The 16,439-nt window shown below is 46.5% G+C and overlaps 1 protein-coding gene across 3 annotated transcripts in view; it reads right to left on the reverse strand.

Annotated features, from left to right (window-relative positions):
• Positions 1-16,439, reverse strand: part of cpne4b (copine IVb) — a 369,673-nt gene that overhangs the window by 176,775 nt on the left and 176,459 nt on the right. For all 3 annotated transcript variants that reach the window (XM_059652031.1, XM_059652028.1, XM_059652029.1), the window contains one exon: positions 3,304-3,375. In XM_059652031.1, coding sequence (XP_059508014.1) covers positions 3,304-3,375 — 72 coding nt within the window. The remainder of the gene's footprint in view (positions 1-3,303; positions 3,376-16,439) is intronic.

Below are 16,439 nucleotides of genomic sequence, written 5' to 3' on the forward strand. Positions count from 1 at the left end.
GAAAAGCATTCATTTAACCCCATTCTTTGTTTCCTGTTAGTTAACCAATCCTCGATCCGGGCTAATACAGTGCCTGTAATGCTGTGCACCTTTATCTTACACAGCAGCCTTTTGTGCAGCACCTTGTTGAATGCCTTCTGGAAATCCAGATACACCACATCTACTGGGTCCCCATTGTCTACTGTGCTTCTAATGCCTTCATAGAATTCCAGATAATTAGTCAAGTATGACCTGCCTTTCATGAACCCATGCTGCATCCGCCAAATGTGGCAATTTCTACCTTGATGTCTTGCTATTTCTTCTTTGATGATAGATTCAAGCATTTTCCCCACTACAGAAGTTAAGCTAACCGGCCTATAATTCCCCATCTTTTGTCTACCTCCTTTTTTAATCAGTGGTATCATATTTGCTGTTTTCTATTTGCTGGAACTGCCCCAGAGTCCAGCAAAGTTTGGAAAATGACCATGATTGCATTTTATTGCTATTACTCCTGCCATCTGTTTTAGTACCCTGGGATGCATTCTACCAGGGCCAAGAGACTTGTCTACCTTTAGCTCCATTAACTTGCCCAACACTACCTCTTTCATGATAATGATTATGTCCAAGTCTTTATCTACCTTAATATCTTTGACATCAATTACAGACAAGTTATTCTTGTTCACTGCGAAGAGCAACACAAAATATCTGTTCAATATCTCAGCTAATTCCTCATTTCCCATTATTAAATCCCTCTTCTCATCCTCTAAAGGATCAATGTCTACTTTAGCCACTCTTTATGGTTTTATATATTTACAGAAACTTTTGCTACCTATCTTTATATTCTGAGCTAGTGTAGTCTCGTAATCTATCTTACTTGTCTTTGTAGCCATTTTTGCGTTGATCTTTAAAGTTTTCCCAGTCTTCTAGTTTCCCTCTGGTCTTTGTCACTTTGTATGCCTTATCTTTCAATTTGATAGCCTCCCTTATTTCCTTTGACATCTGTGGCTGATTACCCCTTTTCCTTCAGTCCTTCCTTTTCACTGGTGTATACTTCTGCTGAGCACTGTGAAAAATTGCTTTGAAAGTCCTCCACCGTTACTCAGCTGTCCCACCATAAAGTCTTTGCTTCCAGTCTACTTTAGCCAACTCCTCCCTCATCCCACTGTAGTCTCCTCTGTTTAAGCACAGGACCGTGACATTGAATTTTATCTTCTCACTTTCCATCTGCATTCTAAATTCGACCATAATGTGATCGCTCCTGAGATAATTCAATATCCCTGCCTCATTACACAGGACCAAATCTAAGCTAGCTTCCTCCTTTGTTGGTTCCCATCTATTGATTTCAATTTTCTGACACTTTACAGGATCACAGAATTGATACAGTGCAGAAGGACAACATGTTCCAGTTCTATTCCCCAATGCCAATCTCTCTTGCCTTTTACTCCATATCTCTGCACACCATTTCCATCCAAATAATCATCCTCTTGAAAGTCTCAACTGAACCTGCCTCCATCACATTTCCAGGCTGGGAGAAAATTTATTCCCACATCAACCTTTCACCATTTGCACATCACTTTAAATCAATTCCTTCTCATTTTTTTCCAGTTCTCTTTCTTGAATCAAGAATGTCCGAAGACTATCACAAAGGCAAATCCCACTAGCTCCAGGACCTTCTTATTGCATCAGAATTAGACCCTTCGAATGGAAGAGTGATGCTGCACAGAATGGAGACCATTCAGCCCACAATGTCTCTGCTGGCTGCTTGCAACTGCAGTCCAGGTAGTTCCTGCTCCCCTCCGCTTTCCTTGCAGCCCTGCAGTACAAGGGGTGGCACAGTGGCTTAGTGGGTGGCACTGCTGCCTCATAGTGCCAGGGACCCAGGTTCGATTCCACCCTCAGGCAACTGACTGTGTAGAGTTTGCACATTTTCCCTGTGTCAGCGTGGGTTTCCTCCAGGTGCCCTAGTTTCCTCCCACAGTCCAAAGATGTGCAGGGTAGGTGGATTGGCCATGGGAAATTGCCCGTAGTGTTCAGGGATGTGTAGTTTAGGTGGGTTATAGGGGGATGGGCTTAGGTTGGTGCTCTGAGGGTCGTTGTGGACTTGTTGGGCCGAAGGGCCTGTTTCCACACTGTAGGGATTCTGTAAAGTGGGTGACCCCACAATCTGTGCCTTCTCAAGCAACACAACAAATCTCAGACTCCTGCCTCATCTATATGAGGATCTGGGCAGGCCATTTAAGACTGAGATGGAGAGAAATGTGTTCACCCAGAGAGTGGGGAGCCTGTGGAATTCTCTGCTGCAACTCAGCGTCAGTGGTGGAAGGAGCGAATATTTGTGAAAGTCACAAAAATTCTCAAACCTCAAAGTGAGGCATCAGAGGGAAAAGCTTTGGAAAGCACTGAAGTAGATATTGGATTTGTTTGACCAGCAATTTCTTACACAGTTACAGTTTGTAGAACAATTGCACTGTTACACTCACTGCTTCCTACCGTTTGCCCTCACAGTAATCACATCATTAATTGATTCCGGATCCTTCTGCTAGAAAGACATTGTGAAAATTGAAAGGGTTCAGAAAAGATTTACAAGGACTTTGCCAGGGTTGGAGGGTCTGAGTCACAGGGAGAGGCTGAATAGGCTGGGGCTGTTCTCCCTGGAGCGTCGGAGGCTGAGGGGTGACCTTACAGAAGTTTATATAATCATGAGGGGCATGGATAGGGTGAATAGCCTGATCTTTTTCCTAGGGTGGGTGGGGGAGTCCAAAACCAAGGGCATAGGTTAGAGAGGAAGGATTTAAAAAGGAGCTGAGGAGGTGACTTTTTGCAGACAGAGGGTGGTGCATGTACGGAATGAACTGCCAGAGGAGGTGGTGGTGGGTGCAATTTCAACATTTAAAAGACACCTGGATAGATATATGAATAGGAAGCATTTAGAGGGATATGGGCCAAATGCTGGCAAATGGGACTAAGTCAGAATGCAACAGCCGCTCAGTTTGGATGAGTTGGACAGAAATGTCTCTTTTTGAGGTGTATGACTCTACAATTCAAACAACACATTTGCTAAAATGCCAAAGCTCTTCCTTTGAAGTGGCATTGAAGTCAATGAGACCCATTGAATAGAATTCAAGCTGAAGTAATTTGAAAGCTGGGAAGGGAACACCAAGCACAGGGGAAGCAGAAAGACAGTAAGAAAGAGGGTGAAATTCAGATGCCAGCTGAGGTTGGCTACTTTTGAATGCTTGTCATTCTTAAAATGTTGTCACTGCTTCCCGAGCCTGAAAGGACACATCAGCCTGGACCCCACTAAAAGTGATGTTAAACACCTACTGTTATCGATGATTTTCCAGCTGTGTTTCCGTGTTTCATCAGGGATTTCGAAAGCTTTCTCTGGGAAATAATCTGTAATAAAAGGAACAAAACATTTCAAATAACTCTGGTCACAGAAGAGGATGCAGTAATACAGGATCAATACAACAAGAACTGGGAGCAGGAGTAGGCCATTCAGCCCCTCAAACCTTCCCCACCATTTCGCTGATCTCAACTCAGCCTCAACTCCAGTTTCCCATCTGCTTCTCATAACCCTTTAATCGATTAGTCCTCCTTAAATTTGCTCAATGTCTCAGCATCTCCCACTCTCTGGGGTAATGAATACCATAGTTTCACAACCCTTTGGGGGAAGTAATTTCTCCTCATCTCGGTTTTAAATCTGACACCCCTTATCCTAAAACTATGACCTCTCATTCTAGATTACCCCCACATTAGGAAGCATCCTCTCTACGTCTACTTTATCAATCTCCTTTAGATCTCCTTTGATTCTTCTAAACTCCAGAGACAATAGAGCTAAACTGCCCAATCTTTCTTCATAAGACAAGTCTTTCGTCGTCTGGGCATTAATCTAGTGAAACTTCTCTGCATTACATAAATTACTTAAAACAGCTGTAAGAACAGGACAAATTCCAAAGTTTTCTTCCTTACAAGGAGAAAATGATCATTAATGTGATCAGTTTTATGGTGGTCACTGCACTGTCGAGGTGTCATCTTTCAGATGAGATGTCTCATTTGTGGGCCCATCTGTTAGCTCAGATTGGATGGAAAAGTTCCTTCGAATTATTTTGAAAAAGAACAAGACTGTTTCCCCAGGGTCCCACTCAATCTTTACACCTCACCCAGCATCAGAAGAAACAGATCAACTAAAGAGCGCTGATAATAAAGTGTGAAGCTGGATGAACACAGAAGGCCAAGCAGCATCTGAGGACCACAAAAGCTGATGTTTCGGGCCTGGACCCTTCATCAGAGAGGGGGATGGGGTGAGGGTTCTGGAATAAATAGGGAGAGAGGGGGAGGCAGACTGAAGATGGAGAGAAAAGAAGATAGGTGGAGAGGAGAGTATAGGTGGGGAGGTAGGGAGGGGATAGGTCAGTCCAGGGAAGACGGACAGGTCAAGGAGGTGGGATGAGGTTAGTAGGTAGGAAATGGAGGTGCGGCTTGAGGTGGGAGGAAGGGATGGGTGAGAGGAAGAACAGGTCAGGGAGGCAGAGACAGGCTGGGCTGGTTTTGGGATGCAGTGGAGGGAGGGGAAGAGCTGGGCTGGTTGTGTGATGCAGTGGGGGGAGGGGACAATCTGGGCTGGTTTTGGGATGTGGTGGGGGAAGGGGAGATTTTGAAGCTGGTGAAGTCCACATTGATACCATTGGGCTGCAGGGTTTCCAAGCAGAATATGAGTTGCTGTTCCTGCCACCTTCAGGTGGCATCATTGTGGCACTGCAGGAGGCCCATGATGGACATGCCATCTAAAGAATGGAAGGGGGTGTTGAAAAGGTTCGTGACTGGGAGGTGCAGTTGTTTATTGCAAAGCGAGCAGAGGTGTTCTGCAAAGCAGTCCCCAAGCCTTCGCTTGGATTCCCCAATGTAGAGGAGGCCGCACCGGTTACAATGGATACAGTAAACCACATTGGCAGATGTGCAGTTCAACCTCTGCTTAATATGGAAAGTCATCTTGGGGCCTGGGATAGGGGTGAGGGAGGTGGTGTGGGGGCAAGTGTAGCATTTCCTGCGGTTGCAGGGGAAGGTGCCGGGTATGGTGGGGTTGGAGGGCAGTGAGGAGCAAACAAGGGAGTCACGGAGAGAGTGGTCTCTCCAGAAAGCAGACAAGGGTGGGGGGATGGAAAAATGTCTTGGGTGGTGGGGTCGGATTGTAGATGGCGGAAGTGTCGGAGGATGATGCGTTGTATCCGGAGGTTGTTGAGGTGGTGTATGAGAACGAGGGGGATCCTCTTTGGACGATTGTGGTGGGGGGCGGGGTGTGAGGGATGTGTTGCAGGAAATGCGGGAGACGTGGTCAAGGGCGTTCTCGACCACTGTGGGGGAAAGTTGCGGTCCTTGAAGAACTTCGACATCTGGGATGTGCAGGAGTGGAAAGCCTCATCCTGGGAGCAGATGCGGCGGAGGCGGAGGAATTGGGTATAGGGGATGGAATTTTTGCAGGAGGGTGGGTGGGAGGAGGGGTATTCTAGGTAGCTGTGGGAGTTGGTGGGCTTGAAATGGACATCAGCTACAAGCTGGTTCCCTGAGATAGAGACTGAGATGTCCAGGAAGGTGAGGGATGTGTTGGAGATGGCCCAGGTGAACTTGAGGTTGGGGTGGAAGGTGTTGGTGAAGAGGATGAACTGTTCGAGCTCCTCTGGGGAGCAAGAGGCAGCGCCGATACAGTCATCAATGTAACGGAGGAAGAGGTGGGGTTTGGGGCCTGTGTAGGTGCGGAAGAGGGACTGTTCCACGTAACCACAAAGAGGCAGGCATAGCTGGGGCCCATGCGGGTGCCCATGGCCACCCCCTTAGTCTGTAGGAAGTGGGAGGAGTCAAAAGAGAAGTTGTTGAGGGTGAGGACGAGTTCGGCTAGGCGGATGTGGTTGTCGGTGGAGGGGGACTGGTTGGGCTTGCAGGACAGGAAGAAGCGGAGGGACTTGAGGCCATCTGCATGCATAATACAGGTGTATAGGGACTGGACGTCCATGGTGAAAATGAGGTGTTGGGGGCCAGGGAATTGGAAGTTCTGGAGGAGATGGAGGGCGTGGGTGGTGTCACGGACGTAGGTAGGGAGTTCCTGGACCAAAGGGGAGAAAATGGAGTCCATATAGGTGGAGATGAGTTCGGTGGGGCAGGAACAGGCTGAGACAATGGGTCGACCAGGGCAGGCAGGTTTGTGGATTTCGGCAAGGAGATAGAAACGGGCCGTGCGGGGTTGGGGAATAATAACGTTGGAGGCTGTGGGTGGGAGGTCCTCTCAGGTGATGAGGTCAGTGGAGGGGCTGAAGGGGTCAGTGGAGGGAGGCCGACGGAACCTCGCCCACGGCCGACACCGATGCACCCCGCCCACAGCTGACAACCTCATCGCTCCGCCCACAACCTCCACAGCCAGCAACCCCAGAGCAGATAGCCACACTGTGCTCTGCCGAATCTTCACCATCCCCCCAGACCTCCCACTGACTGAGGACGAATGGTCAGTCCTAAGCAAGGGGCTCACCTTTGTTCCCCTACAACCACACGTCAACGAATACCAGTCACGTTTGGACATAGAACAGTTTTTCCGCCGTCTTCGCCTCCACGCTTACTTCTTCAACCGGGAACCTAACCCTCCCTCCACTGACCCCTTCACCCGCTTCCAACACAAGTCCTCCTCCTCGACACCACCCCCAGGCCTCCTACCCTCCCTCGGCCTCTTCATCTCCAACCGCCATCGAGACATTAACCGCCTCAACCTCTCCACCCCTCTCACCCACTCCAACCTCTCCCCCGCAGAACGGGCTGCCCTCCGCTCCAACCCCAAACCCAACCTCACCAACAAACCCGCAGACAAGGGTGGCGCAGTGGTAGTATGGCGCACTGACCTCTACATCGCCGAGGACAAACGCCAACTCTCCGACACCACCTCCTACCACCCCTTGATCATGACCCCACCCCCAAGCACCAAACCATCATCTCCAACACCATTCATGACCTCATCACCTCAGGGGACCTTCCACCCACAGCCTCCAACCTTATTATTCCCCAACCCCGCACGGCCCATTTCTATCTCCTTCCCAAAATCTACAAACCTGCCTGCCCTGGTCGATCCATTGTCTCAGCCTGTTCCTGACCCACCGAACTCATCTCCACCTATCTGGACTCCATTTTCTCCCCTTTGGTCCAAGAACTCCCTATCTACGTCCGTGACACCACCCACGACCCCACCTCCTCCAGGACTTCCAATTCCCTGGCCCCCAACACCTCATTTTCACCCTGGACGTCCAGTCCCTATACACCTGTATTCCACATGCAGATGGCCTCAAGGCCCTCAGCTTCTTCCTGTCCCACAGGCCCGACCAGTCCCTCTCCACCGACAACCTCATCCGCCTAGCCGAACTCGTCCTCACCCTCAACAACTTCTCTTTCGATTCCTCCCATTTCCGACAGACAATGGGGGTGGCCATGGGCACCCGCATGGGCCCCAGCTATGCCTGCCTCTTTGTAGGTTACGTGGAACAGTCCCTCTTCCACACCTACACAAGCCCAAAACCCCACCTCTTCCTCCGTTACATTGATGACTGTATCGGCGCCGCCTCTTGCTCCCCAGAGGAGCTCGAACAGTTCATCCTCTTCACCAAAACCTTCCACCCCAACCTCAAGTTCACCTGGGCCATCTCCAACACATCCCTCACCTTGCTGGATCTCTCAGTCTCCATCTCAGGCAACCAGCCTGTAACTGATGTCCATTTCAAGCCCACCGACGCCCACAGCTACCTAGAATACACCTCCTCCCACCCACCCTCCTGCAAAAATTCCATCCCCTATTCCCAATTCCTCCGCCTCAGCCGCATCTGCTCCCACGATGAGGCATTCCACTCCCGCACATCCCGGATGTCGAAGTTCTTCAAGGACCGCAACTTTCCCCCCACAGTGGTCGAGAACGCCCTTGACCGCGTCTCCCGCATTTCCTGCAACACATCCCTCACTCCCTGCCCCCGCCACAACCGTCCAAAGAGGATGCCCCTCGTTCTCACACACCACCTCACCAACCTCCGGATACAACGCATCATCCTCCGACACTTCCGCCATCTACAATCCGACCCCACCACCCAAGACATTTTTCCATCCTCCCGCTTGTCTGCTTTCCGGAGAGACCACTCTCTCGATGACTCCCTTGTTCGCTCCACACTGCCCTCCAACCCCACCACACCCGGCACCTTCCCCTGCAACCGCAGGAAGTGCTACACTTTCCTCCACACCTCCTCCCTCACCCCTATCCCAGGCCCCAAGATGACTTTCCATATTAAGCAGAGGTTGAACTGCACATCTGCCAATGTGCTATACTGTATCCATTGTTCCCGGCGTGGCTTCCTCTACATTGGGAAAACCAAGCAGAGGCTTGGGGACTGCTTTGCAGAACACCTCCGCTCGTTTCGCAATAAACAACTGCACCTCCCAGTCGCAAACCATTTCCACTCCCCCTCCCATTCTTTAGATGACATGTCCATCATGGGCCTCCTGCAGTGCCACAATGACGCCACCCGAAGGTGGCAGGAACAGCAACTCATATTCCGCTTGGGAACCCTGCAGCCCAATGGTATCAATGTGGACTTCACCAGCTTCAAAATCTCCCCTTCCCCCACCACATCCCAAAACCAGCCCAGATTGTCCCCTCCCCCCACTGCATCACACAACCAGCCCAGTTCTTCCGCTCCCCCCACTGCATCCCAAAACCAGCCCAGCCTGTCTCTGCCTCCCTAACCTGTTCTTTCTCCCACCCATCCCTTCCTCCCACCTCAAGCCGCACCTCCATTTCCTATCTACTAACCTCATCCCACCTCCTTGACCTGTCCGTCTTCCCTGGACTGACCTATCCCCTCCCTACCTCCCCACCTATACTCTCCACTCCACCTATCTTCTTTTCTCTCCATCTTCGGTCCGCCTCACCCTCTCTCCCTATTTATTCCAGAACCCTCACCCCATCCCCCTCTTTGATGAAGGGTCTAGGCCTGAAACGTCAGCTTTTGTGGTCCTCAGATGCTGCTTGGCCTGCTGTGTTCATCCAGCCCCACACTTTGTTATCTTGGATTCTCCAGCATCTGCAGTTCCCATTAACTCTGATACAACTAAAGAGCGCTGTTTTTTTTGGTATCTTGCTGCGTGCAAGTTGGTTGCCATGGTACCTATTTTATAACGGTGACTGCACCTCATTTATTGGTTGTGATGGGCTTTTAGATATTCAGGGCTAATATAAAAAGATACTGAACATGTTCGTATTTTGCCACCGGACATATTTAAAATATAGAAGAATGACGCTGCCGTTAAGGAATCCAGTTACTGGGGACGCTTGCTCATTCACTCAAACGTCAAGGTCATAGTGAAGGGGGTCAGGGAATTGGGAGGAATGAGGATTAGAATGATAGACCAGGTGGGAGAAAGACAGAGAGAGAAGCTGAGTGACAGACAGAAACAGAGAGATAAACTAGGTGAGACAAAGAGAGAATAGATGTGAGAAAGGGGAAAGTGAAAGATAGGGAGAGAAACAGTGAGAGTCAGAGGGAGCTAGAGAAAGAGTGAGAGACCGAAAGAGAGAGATCGAGACTGAGGGAAGATACAAAGAGAAAGACAGAAAAATAGGAAGAAGGACAGAAAGACACACAAAAGTGAGATAGAGCAAAAGCAAGAGACATGGGGATGGGGTGGGGGGAAGAGAGAGAGGGACAGAGAGATGGAGAGAGGGAGAGACACAGAGGGAGAGACAAAGAGAGAGAGAGACAGGGAGAAACATAGAGGGAGAGAGGCAGGGAGGAAAGAGGGAGTGAGACAGAGAGAGAGCATCAGAGAGACAGAGAGAGAGAGAGAGAGAGAGAGAGAGAGAGACAAAGGGAGTAACAAAGTGAGACAGAGCAAGAAAGAGAGATAGAGAGACAGCGACCCAGACAGAAAGGGAGATAGGGGTAGTAATGATACAAAATAAAGAGAGCATGAGATAAAAAACAGTCAAGAAAACTATTTGACGGATGACAACATATTTTCCGTTATAGAGAGAGACTGAGCAGCTTAGCAAAGAGAAAACAGTACACAGGCTGAAGCATACTGAATATCATGAATTGTGTGGATGACCCTTCGGCCATCAGCAATATTGGACAAATTAAGCACACAGAGCATATCGGAACTTAGGCAGGGACAAAGTTCCAGAATGATGTGTCAAAGAGATTGTGAGAACAAAAGGAGAGGGAGTGTAGAGCAGCTAAAGACAGGGACTGTACTTAGTAGCTAAGTTGGCATTTCCATTCAGTTGAAAACTCATTTCTGTTGTCAGTTGGGAAATCAAACGAAAGAGAGGAGATTAACATAATTCCTGCAGATGAAATAAATCAAATCACTTTTTTTAAAAAAGCACTGGGCTTGCTTTTGCTTCAGTGATGATCTGAAAAGGTCATTCCCATTATGGTGCTACAAATGCAGACATATTTAAGGGGTATGATTGTCCCATTAGACTTGTCTTCTCCTGGATAAAGCACTCCTCATTAATACTCAGCAAAAGATCATGCACACACAGCTGATAATGATACTTGAAAATGTACACTGAGTCAGCCTTCGCAAACAGTGAGCTCAACAGAATCAACAACATTTAAGAATACAGATATATGGCAGTAAAGGAAATGCGGTGAATTACAACTGAATTAGATGTGATAAGAATTGAAGAGAGAGAAAGAAAAGTCAGGAGGAAAATAAAGAAAAATTGTTATAGCGCAAAATTTGAATAATTACTGTATTGCAGTAGTGAGCTTCCAGAATTTCAGTTTCTGATTTTTCTGGGCATCGCAGGAACAGCATTAACCAGCACCTTACACTGTTAAGTAGCAGGCCTAACCTTCTATGATGAACAATCACTTGTAGAACAGAGTTTAAGAAGATACAAAGTTAAAACCATCAAAAAAAGTGACCAGGCCCTGCCTGAAGAGCTCTAGGCCTAAGCTGTAAAAAAAACTTCAAAAAATACAGCCTTTCATCAAGAAGTGTTTCTTAATCTCCCTTTTCACTAAACTGCCTGGTTTTATCATTAAATCTACTTGTCCTGGATTTGCCTCCACCCATTTGAAAAAGTGGTTATCTCAAGTGACCTATCAAACTCTTTAAGAATAAAAACTTCAAAATAAATCACTCTTAACTTAATAGATTCTGGGCAACACAAGTCTAAGTTACACAGTCTGTCCTCATAATCCAACCCTTAGAACCTCAGTCACCTTCTGTTGAATCTACAGCGCCCACCATCTGTGATCTATATAAACTTTCTAAAATGTTGTACTCAGAGCCATATGCAGTATGCTGCACTAATATACAGGACGGTGCGGTGATATTGTGGCCAGGTCACTGGACTAGTAACCCAGTCTAATGTTCTGACCAATTGGAATTGAATCCCAATTAGTGAAGTTTGATTTTTTAAAGAAAAACTAATCTAATGTTGACCATATCATGAAAAGAAAACAGGTTTGTATAAGATTGTGTAGGATATTGATGAGGCCTCTTCTGGATACCATCACCCAGTAATAGGAAGGATATCATTAAGCTGGAGAGGGTTCAGACAAGATTTACCAGGATGTTGCCAGGTATGGAAGGTTTAAGTTATAAATTAAAGAAAGGCCGGATAAGCTGGGACCTTTTATCACTGGAGCGTAGGAGGTTGAGAGGCAGCCTTATAGAAGTTTATAAAATAATGAGGGATATTGATAGAGTTAATGGTATCTGTTGTTTCCCAAGGATGGGTGATTTCAAGTTGACAGGACATATTTTTAAGGCGAGAGGAGAAAGATTTAGAAAAGACATGAGGGGCATTTTTTTTACGCAGAGGGTGATTTGGGTGTGGAGTGAACATCCTGAGGGAGTGGTGGATGTGGGCACAATTATAACTTTTAAAAGATTTTAAAAACAAATCCTTCACCTTTATTCATTCACAAGATGAGGGCATTCCTGACCAGGCAGCATTTTTTTCCCATCCCTAATTGCCCAGAGGGCAGTTAAGAGTCAATTAAAGGTCAAGAAACATTACAGTGGGTCTGGAGTCACATGTAGGCCAGACCAGGAAAGGGTGGCAGTTTACTTCCTTAAAGTATATTCATGAACCAGATGGGTTTTTTTCTGACAATTGACAATGGATTCATGGTCATTAGATTCTTAATTCTTAATATTTATTGAATGCAAATTCCACCATCTGCCGTGGCAGGATTTGAACCCAGGTCCCCCGAGCATTATCTGAGTCTCTGGATTAACAGTCCAGCAATAATACCACTGGGCCATTGCCTCCCTGAAATAGGTATGGTTTGGAGGAATATGGGCCAGGAGCAGGCAGGTGGGATTATTTAATTTGGATGAATGTTTTGGACCAAAGGGTCTGTTTTCCTGCTGTATGACACTGTGACTATGACTCAATGAGTGTCTTTTAGGGAAGGAAATCTGTAGACCTTACCTGATCTGGCCTACAGGTGACTCCGGACCCTACAGGTTGACTCTGAACTGCCCTCTGGGTAATGAGTGGTGGCCTGGCCAACAACACGCACATCCCCTGAATGATTAGGAGAAGGGTCTAACTCTGTAGATCTAACTCAAACCTTTATCTTCTTTACTTGATTAAGCTGGAGGAAAGGACACACATTGATGCTGTGGTTCTGTTTTAATTTCGGAGTTGAGCATTTCAGAGAGGATTAAAAGTTTTCTGCTGTGATGATATGGCAGTGTTCAATCATGAATAAAATACTGTGTTGCACTCCAAAGATATGACTCTTCAGCATATGCAGGATGCAATTTCACCAAAAATAAGCAGTAAACATTTCCAGTGCAACAATTGAAGGCAGTTCTATCCTGAAGGGTTAACTTAGTTAATAGGTATAACTAGATGCCAAAACACATCTGGCCAAGCAGCATCTTAGCAGCACAAAAGCTGACGTTTCGGGCCTCGACCCTTCATCCTTCTCCAACATCTGCAGTTCCCATCATCCATGCCACAACACATCTATCAGGAACTAACTGACCACTTGATGAATATAAACTGCAACATCTAAATGAAAAACTGCAGATATGAAATAATATTGAGACCATCAAGCCCATGCTATCCACCAACAGTGGATGATCCACTTTGTCATTAGCAATATTGCATTTAAATTTCCCAAGGGAACACTCCGTAAATAATCCCTGATTCTCAATGTTAATGAAGTAAAGTTGCACAATATTCATACATCTCTGTTTTCTGCTTGTGGGGAGATTAGAACTAGGAACACAGGTTAAAAATAAGTGCTTTTCCATTTCAGATGGAGGGTTGAGGAGAAATTCTCCTTTCAGAGGAGTGTTAGCCTGTGGCGGTGTGACCAGCCCTAACACCATCACTACTGCAGAAATGATGCCCAAGGTTTTTAAATATGAGGATATCAGAAATAGGAGGCCCAAGGTTGAATAGTATTATCAGTAGTTTATCAATCCAGAGACCCAGGCAACATTCTTGAGAGCTGGCTTTAAGTGCCACCATGCCAGAATCCAATACAAATCTGAAATTAAGAGTTTAGTGACGACCATGAATCCATTGTCAGTTGTTGGGGGAAGACCCATCTAGTTCACTGATGTCCTTTCGGGAAGGAAACTGCCGTCCTTACCTGGTCTGGCCTACATGTAATTCCAGACCCGCAGCAATGTGGTTGACTGTTAACTGTCCTCTGGGCAATTAGGGATGGGCAATAAATGTTGGTCTAGGCAGTGACACCCTCATTCTGTGAATGAATCAAAAAAGGAAAAGGCACAGGCCATTCAGCCCATTGAGCCTGCTCCTCGTTTCAATGAGATCATGGCTGATTTTCTACTTTAACATTCTCCTGCACTGTCCAAGTAACCCTTGGTATTTTTCATACGTAGATATATGCTGAGTAGCTTGGCCGCCACAGAGCTCTGGGGGAGAGAGTCCCAAATGTTCACCTCCCTCTGAGTGAACAAATGCTGCCCCATCTGAGTCTTACATTCAAAAGTCCAGAGAATATGGCGATGGTTTGATCTCTCTTGACAGGACAGTCCCATCAACCCAGGATCGAGTCCCATGAAACCTTCATTGCACTCCCCCTTATGACAATGGTAGTTAAAATCTACCTGTGAAGTGAAAACTGCTGACTAACTCTCCAATCCTCTTGCCTGCTTACTTTTCCGTTCTGGGATGTTGAGTGCTGTATAGCTTTCCTGAGTGTTTATTTTACTCAAGCGTATGAAGAAGGGGTGCAAGAGAGAAGGGAGTGATACAACAGAGTGAGGACACATCTTGGTAGGAAGAGCTACAGCATGTGCTGCTGTAGCACTCTGAGACTCTTACTGACTTACAGAATCTACATGTCAACCACACACACTGAATGATCGCCATCTCAATGCTCTTGGCCGACTGTAACACTGATTCTGTTCTGACGTCAGTATCTGGATCAATGAGCCTGGAACCTTAAAAAGTAATTGCCAGCATTTTTATTCAAAGTTTACATTGAAGAAAGGGCACATCATTCACTGGAATTAACCTCTCCCTGTGCATCAGTAACAAGAGTTTGGGAAAGTCACACATTAACAAAATGCCTGTGCCAACTGCTGGGATTAGCATGCCTGGGTTTTCATCTCCTTCCCTCAGGGAAGGAATATAGTTGTCCCATAGGAGTGTGGTTGCAATTAGGTTCATCACTGTGTTAGTTATTCACCAGCACAGCTTCCCATTGCTGTCACACAGGATGGTACCATCTAGTCACCTTTGGTTCATAGAATCCCTACAGTATGGAAACAGGCCCTTCAGCCCAGCAAGTCCCAACCAGACCCATCCTCCTAATCCACTCATCCCTGAACACTATGGGCAATTAAAATAGCTAATTCACTTAACCTGCACACCTTTGGACTGTGGGAGAAAGCCAGAGAACCTGGAGGAAACCCATGCAGGCTTGCCAGTTGCCTGAGGGTGGAACTGAACCCTGGACCCTGGTGTTATGAGGCAGCAGCACTAACCACTGAGCCACCATCTCACCCCTGCCACCTGTTTGAATTAATAAGCCACTTAAAATCCGTGACGGACTTGGTTGTCTGGATTTTGAAAGGATGTTCCCTCTTGAGGGAGAAACTAGAACTAGGGCCCACCATAGACAAAGGGGTCTCCCAGTGAAGATGGGAACTGGCTGTGAAAAGAGAATTCTCTCCCCAGAGTCATTCTCAGCTGACAAGAAAGTCAAATAGGGTAGGGAGGTAGACAGGAAAAGAGAGGCCATGATGCAGGTTTAACGGGCTGAATGGCACACTCTTGCTCCAAGTGCACATGTTTGTAGTAAGCTCATATGGCAACAAATTCACTTCCATTGTCACAGGTTAGAAATTTCCAAGTGCCAGAATGTTGTCTGAAGCAGCACTGACTGAGGTAAGGGCTGAATATTTATCATGTTCATTTCCTTTTTAAAAAATTCAGCAAGTGCTTTTTTTTTCCCAGGCAATGTAAGAATAGAATCAAGATAATTATCTCGAAGCTCACAGTGGATGGCCATTTTAGTGCCTGATCAAAGGGATGATTTATCCAATTTGTTGAAATGCCATGGAATGATTTTTCTTCACTTATTACAGAAGCGAGTCTGCGTGTTCAGGTGATAAATATGAATCTCGAACTGTTACGTAAGGGCTTGAAGAGCTGAATTAGCATGGAAGAAAGTAAACTCTCCTTTTCTCTTCAAATTCAGGCAAAACGGCTATGAGTGAAACAATTACACACAAAGCAGACAATGTGCTCCTGCCATCATAAAATGGAATGTATCTCCAATCATTCTCTACATCTCTGGAATAATATTCTTCATGTCTATTATAGAAGATCTAGGAGCAGGGGGAGGCAATTCAGTAGGCCTTAAGCCTGCTCTGCCATTGAATACAATTATTGCTGATCTCTTCTCAGCTTTAATTCCAGTTCCCTGCCTGCTCTCCATTACCCTTCAACCTATTACAGTAAATAATCGAAAAATCGAAAGTACTGTGGATGCTGGAAATCAAGAACAAAAACAGAACCTGCTGGAAAAGCTCAGCAGGTCTGGCAACATCTGTGGAGAGAAATCGGAGTTAATGTTTCGGGTCAAGTGACCCTTTCTGAATGAATAAACTATGTATCTCCTCCTAAAATGTACTCAATGTTCCAGCATCCATCACACTCCGAGCTCCACACATTCATGACCCTTTGAAGGAACACCTCCTCATCTCTGTTTTAAATCTGCCCAACCTTTATCCTAAAGCTACGACTTTTGAATTGGCCCACAAGGGAAAACATTGTTTCTACGTCTCACTTCATCAATCTAATTTAGCAGCTTTTTGACCTCACTTAGAATAATCTGGATCCTGTCAACAGTCAAACCTCATCATTAGTTTCCTTCATGCTGACTGCATTAATGCTCCATTTGTCTTCTTTATCATTGTTTATTTTC

Source organism: Stegostoma tigrinum, chromosome 2 (genome assembly GCF_030684315.1).
Source record: "Stegostoma tigrinum isolate sSteTig4 chromosome 2, sSteTig4.hap1, whole genome shotgun sequence".
NCBI lineage: Eukaryota > Metazoa > Chordata > Chondrichthyes > Orectolobiformes > Stegostomatidae > Stegostoma > Stegostoma tigrinum.